This window comes from Carya illinoinensis, chromosome 11 (assembly GCF_018687715.1).
Source record: "Carya illinoinensis cultivar Pawnee chromosome 11, C.illinoinensisPawnee_v1, whole genome shotgun sequence".
Lineage (NCBI taxonomy): Eukaryota > Viridiplantae > Streptophyta > Magnoliopsida > Fagales > Juglandaceae > Carya > Carya illinoinensis.
Window position 1 is genome coordinate 37031688 of NC_056762.1, and position 3074 is coordinate 37034761.

The window sequence follows — 3074 nt, forward strand, 5'->3', positions numbered from 1 at the left end:
TGAAATCCGAATCTTAGGTCGGATATATCCGAATATCCCGTCCAGAACCGGGTGAAGAGTTTAATTGTATAGTTGTTTTTGTGTCTTCATCCAAAAACTACGTACATGCACATGATCATGATCGATGATAACCGAAATGATCTTCAACTGAGACGGCTCATCCTCAACCTCAACGTACGACTTGTCTTTTATCCATCGTTGTTAAAAATATTCCACTACGTAGTCTCAATGACCCCTGGCCGGCCTCGACGGCCATCAAATGATAACAAAATTTCACTGATTTCGTTGTATGAAATTGACATACTTTTGTAGATCGTAGGGTTGAAAAGAAACTGATTGACAAAATACGTTCAGGTGTCATTGGAAGCATTGCACAGATTGACACATGCGCATACCTCACACGAGATCTACGTATGATCCACGTGGAAATATTTTTACGATTTAGAAATACGAATGCTATTCTAGATCCTAGTTTTAAATCTCTGAAAATTAAATATATGTATAGTTTTAGAATTTGTAAATCTCTTGCAGTTCATTTTAAAAAGTGGAGCATATTTTGGATGTTTTCATGGTAGTTCCATTAATCTATTTAATTAAAATTAAGAATTGTAGAAGATTTACATATCTTAAAATTATAGACTTATTTAAGATTGTGTTTAGCTTCATAAAAGGTGTTTAAATATATAGTCTCAAAATCTCTTTAAATATGGTAAAAGTAAATTATTTGGTTATTATATATTAAAATACTTCTTAATCTTAAAAAATTTAAAAAATATGTCTAAAAAGAGTATCATTTTAATTATATTTTTCCTCAAATGTGCTTTTTTTTTTTTTTTTTTTTTTTATAATGGAGGACGTAGTTCGATCTAGGTTTGAAGAAGACTATCAAAAGACAAAAATTCCTATACAACTTTTAAATAATTACAACTTGACCATTTATTCTTATCATAGGCAATTAATATACTGCCTCAAATAATATTTTATGTAATTTCTATATTAAAAAGTACTTTTTTTATATTATTTTCAAATAAACATAACATATCTAAAAGTGGTTTAGATATATAGTTATCAAATAATAAGTAGTTTTTTAATAATAAAACTTATTACTTACGACAAAATCAAAAACTATATTACTCGCCACAATCCTAAATTACCTGCACTATATCTAATATTATTTTTAAATTTTATATCTTTGACACAACGCTTTCACAGAACAGAATATGTCCCATCCTTCAAGAAATCATTAGTTTGAAAGAACAGAAAATGATGTGAATTCTTGCCCAAAAATGATGGGAAAATAGGATCATCCTTTGGATTATGAGACTGTTTAATATTTATGGTTGACAAGATATATATATATTATATGCATGTTTATGTAATTTATGACATTAATTACATGTTTATATATATATATATATATATATATATGTATATATAAATTCAACTTCCTTGAATTCAACAGAATTTTCTGTGTGCTCATGATTAATACAGTTTATAAGGGAAAATTCAAAGCCGCTTAAAAAGAAAAAGAAAAAGAAAAAGAAAAAGAAAGGGGCTGCGATCGATTTGAGAAAAAGTACCCTCTATGACATATATGTCCAAAAAGACAGGCCGGCCCAAAGACTTCCAGCTACCAGCTTTGCCGTTATGATTGAAATTGAGAAGGGCAGTACTAGTTTAAAAAATTTCTAAGCTTAGCGGGAGCTCCAGCGGTGGCTGGTACTTTGTTGGAACTCTAGCGAAGTCAACGGAGTAGTGCTAGCAAAGGTACTTTAAATGAACGAATGAGATTAAAGAAAGAAAGCAAAATATCCCCGGCCCCCTCATAACTGTCACATTACATTATTTTATAGGTTAAAGTCGCCCACAAAATATCTGGATCTGCCGGCCGGAACGGCGGAACTTAACCTCCAGATTATGATCTCCACAAACCTCACAAAATATGCTTGTATTAATGGATAAGATCCATCCTCACATATCGACTGTTTCTCCCAAGTACTTTACGACTTCAGAAGGAGAAACATTCACTGTATGGATGAAGTCGCTTCTATACCATACATATGGTTGCACTGTCTTTAACTCCAAGGGCGAGATCGTGTATCGGGTTGATAACTACAGCAAGAAGTGTAGCCATGAAGTTCATCTCATGGATCTGCGAGGAAACACTCTCTTTACTATACGACGTCGGAAGGTAACACTCTCGATCTTTACTATATATAAATGATTACCACCACTTTCAATTACAGCTAGCTAGCTAGCACCTTTATCTCTCTCTTCTTTCCAAGTAAACATCGAGGAATATTCCCGGTCTATATATAGCTTTCAATTATTAGCGAGATCAATTAGTTACATGATGAATGCATGGAAATTGAGCGACTTCAACTTAAGTGGGATTTGAGACATTTTCAAGGCCTTAATTGGTTTTTCTATCTGCTTAATTTTGAATGCTTGCGCAGAAGTTCCTTGCTTTTGGATGTTGGGATGGTTATAGATGTAGCGGTTCTACGTTAACAAACAAGCTGGAGAAGCCGTGGTTTAAAGTTCAAAGGTATTGCGGAATGCTCAGGGGAGATGTGGCTTGTCAAATTACTGTGGGGTATGATAAATATGATAAGTATTGGATTGTTAGAATATTGGATGCAGGCAAAGCAGCATTTAGGATAGTAGACGTGGATGGGGGCGTTGTTGCTGAGGTGAGTTTTTAGCTGGCTTATATATTAGCTAAAATGAAACTAATTATATACATGTTATGTTAAAGATCATAACAAGAGCAATTTTATATGATCTCAGGGTGCATACGTACGTACGTATTAAGTACGTAAGTCTAACATGCACTTAATTCGGTTTCGGGCATGCAGGCAAAGGCAAAGCATTCTGGTTCGGGAGTGGTGCTGGGAGATGATGTATTGACTTTGGAGGTGGTGCCTTATATTGATCATTCCCTTATCCTAGCTCTTGTGATAGTGTATGGATTAATTAGAGGTAGACTGTAATTAAAAATCTTGATCTTGACAGAAATGCAAAGGCTGTACGTCTTCATGATCAGTATGAGTCCGCTCGCTAGCTAGGCCGGC

General features: G+C 34.0%; 1 protein-coding gene across 1 annotated transcript; it reads left to right on the plus strand.

The window, feature by feature from the left end:
- Positions 1-1954: 1954 nt before the first annotated feature.
- Positions 1955-3074, plus strand: LOC122282455 (protein LURP-one-related 4-like). Its single transcript, XM_043094404.1, has 3 exons — positions 1955-2191; positions 2457-2693; positions 2859-3074. Exons 1-3 carry the CDS (start codon positions 1955-1957, stop codon positions 2991-2993), a joined length of 609 nt encoding a protein of 202 aa, XP_042950338.1. The 3' UTR covers positions 2994-3074.

What these genes read in the sequence shown, in the direction of transcription:
- LOC122282455 (XM_043094404.1), top strand. Translation starts at nt 1,955, where the DNA reads ATGGATAAGATCCATCCTCACATATCGACTGTTTCTCCCAAGTACTTT. An exon ending in TTACTATACGACGTCGGAAG is followed by an intron (nt 2,192 to 2,456) that starts GTAACACTCTCG and finishes ATGCTTGCGCAG; the next exon opens with AAGTTCCTTGCTTTTGGATG. An exon ending in ATGGGGGCGTTGTTGCTGAG is followed by an intron (nt 2,694 to 2,858) that starts GTGAGTTTTTAG and finishes TCGGGCATGCAG; the next exon opens with GCAAAGGCAAAGCATTCTGG.